At 44.4% G+C, this 2,034-nt stretch overlaps 1 protein-coding gene across 1 annotated transcript; it reads left to right on the top strand.

Annotated features, from left to right (window-relative positions):
• The first annotated feature begins 291 nt into the window (after nt 1-291).
• LOC135622040 (wall-associated receptor kinase 2-like) lies at nt 292-1,600 on the top strand. The gene is made up of 4 exons (XM_065123670.1): nt 292-685; nt 773-1,006; nt 1,083-1,299; nt 1,426-1,600. The coding sequence occupies exons 1-4, from the start codon at nt 292-294 to the stop codon at nt 1,598-1,600; spliced, it is 1,020 nt and encodes a 339-aa protein (XP_064979742.1).
• The last annotated feature ends 434 nt before the right edge of the window (nt 1,601-2,034 follow it).

A 2,034-nucleotide genomic window follows, 5' to 3' on the forward strand; every position in this document is an offset into this window, starting at 1 on the left:
TGATACCTTCCACGCGTTCCTGTGGCTAATCTCCGAAGCTCGAAAACTCCGGCGTGCCTCTTTATTAACACAGAAAGGATCTCCATTCATTCTTCACCAGGCTAAATCTCTGTTTGATTCCGTCCATCTGATGAGAAGAGCAAGAGAAGCAGTTCTTCGGATGCTGCTGACACTTGCAGCAGCAGCAACGAATGCAGAAACCTCAAACTGCTCGGACAAGTGCGGTCAAGTGCTTGTCCAGTATCCCTTCGGCATCGAGCCAGGTTGCTACAGAGATGGATTCGCCATCAAATGCGACCGCTCGGATGGCAACTCCCCAAAGCTTTCCTCGGCACGAGCGACATCGAGGTGACCGAGATCTCGCTGCTGCACGGCCAGTCTCGCGTGAAGGCTCAAGTAAGTTGGGAGTGCTACAACGAGACCGCCGTGGAGAGCACCAACTCCAACTTACCATCCAAAAGCTTCGATGTCAATGGAGTATACAAGATCTCCGACGGCAGCAATAAGTTCACTCTTATCGGCTGCAACTCAATGGCATATCTACGAAGCCAGCAGACGGCCGACGGCCCCTATCCCTATGTCTACTATACTGGTTGCTTATCGTACTGCGAAGATACAAGCAAAGTCATCAATGGGGTTTGCAATGGCATAGGATGCTACCAAACCAGCATCCCGTCAGGCCTCAGTGACACTTCCTTCTCTTTCACTGCATATTCCCATCGATAATTTTTGAGCTTTAGTCCATGTAGCTACGTTTTCATTGTTGATCAAGACTACTACTCATTTAACGCCACCGATTTAACCATGGACACAAACAAATCCATGCCGCTGTGGCTGGATTGGGCTGTCAGAGATGCTGCAACATGCGAGGAGGCGAAGGGCTCTGATAATTATGCATGCCGAAGTCAAAACAGTGTGTGCAGCAAGGCCAGGAGTGGTGCAGGCTACCTTTGTAATTGCTCAGAAGGATACCAAGGCAACCCCTATCTTGTCGATGGATGCCAAGGTTAGATCTTGTTGATGAATCCTAATAGGTTTTGTGAAACTCGCTTAAGTTTGAGAACTAATTCTTCCTTTGGTAGATATCGATGAGTGTAAGCTACCGGAGAAGTATCCTTGCTATGGAGTCTGCAGTAATCTCCCAGGAAGCTACCATTGCACGTGCCCACCTGGCAAGCGTGGTGACCCATTTAATGGACCATGTGTCCTCAGCAGCCTATTTGTTACGAAGATTGTCATAGGTAATTCTTTGATCTCTATATTATTTCCACACGACTTTGAGATGATGATAAAGATTTGGTAATTCTTTTTCTGTTCATTCAACGGTCTGGCTCACTCACAACCTGTCGTCTAAGAAAATATTTCTCTGTGTTCTCATCTTATGTCTCTTCACCATTGACTAACAATTCGCTTTGCACAATATAGGTGTCTCTTCTGCCTTGTTCGCGACGCTGGCTCTCATTTCTGCAATGCTTATAACACGTTCAAAGAGGAGGCACGCAAGGGAAAAGGAGAAGCTTTTGAAAGAGATATCGAACGGGAGGATACTGTCAATGCAAATGGACACATTGACTGTGTCTTACAAACAAAGGATCATTAGTATTATTTTTTAAAAGGAATCCTAAATCCCCTAACTCCATCTCTTTATAAGATCCATTACAATTAAGTTTTACTCATCTCATTTGTGATATATGATATCAGATAAGATTTCCTCAACTGAGTAAATCTCGTTGATAGTTGAGGAAAATCCTTTCTTCTAATATGTATAAATAGACATTATATTCAACTAATTTAAGTATGTTTTGTCATTATATTTCAATTTATCATGGCATCAGAGCTTCTACTGTCTTAGAGCAAGATTTATCTTCCTTCCTCGCTATCCAGCGACATCTCCTTCCTTAGTGATCACAGCCCCTACTTCTATCACTGACCGCTGCTTCTTCCTTTAGCCAAAGCATTCCGGTGGAGATCTATAGCCCATGTACATTCGTAACTACTACCAAACACATCTCTAGAGCCATCGTCGAATCCACC

Source organism: Musa acuminata, chromosome BXJ2-9 (genome assembly GCF_036884655.1).
Source record: "Musa acuminata AAA Group cultivar baxijiao chromosome BXJ2-9, Cavendish_Baxijiao_AAA, whole genome shotgun sequence".
Taxonomy (NCBI): Eukaryota; Viridiplantae; Streptophyta; class Magnoliopsida; order Zingiberales; family Musaceae; genus Musa; species Musa acuminata.

What these genes read in the sequence shown, in the direction of transcription:
- LOC135622040 (XM_065123670.1), top strand. Translation starts at nt 292, where the DNA reads ATGCGACCGCTCGGATGGCAACTCCCCAAAGCTTTCCTCGGCACGAGC. An exon ending in CAGCATCCCGTCAGGCCTCA is followed by an intron (nt 686 to 772) that starts GTGACACTTCCT and finishes TTGTTGATCAAG; the next exon opens with ACTACTACTCATTTAACGCC. An exon ending in GAGATGATGATAAAGATTTG is followed by an intron (nt 1,300 to 1,425) that starts GTAATTCTTTTT and finishes TGCACAATATAG; the next exon opens with GTGTCTCTTCTGCCTTGTTC.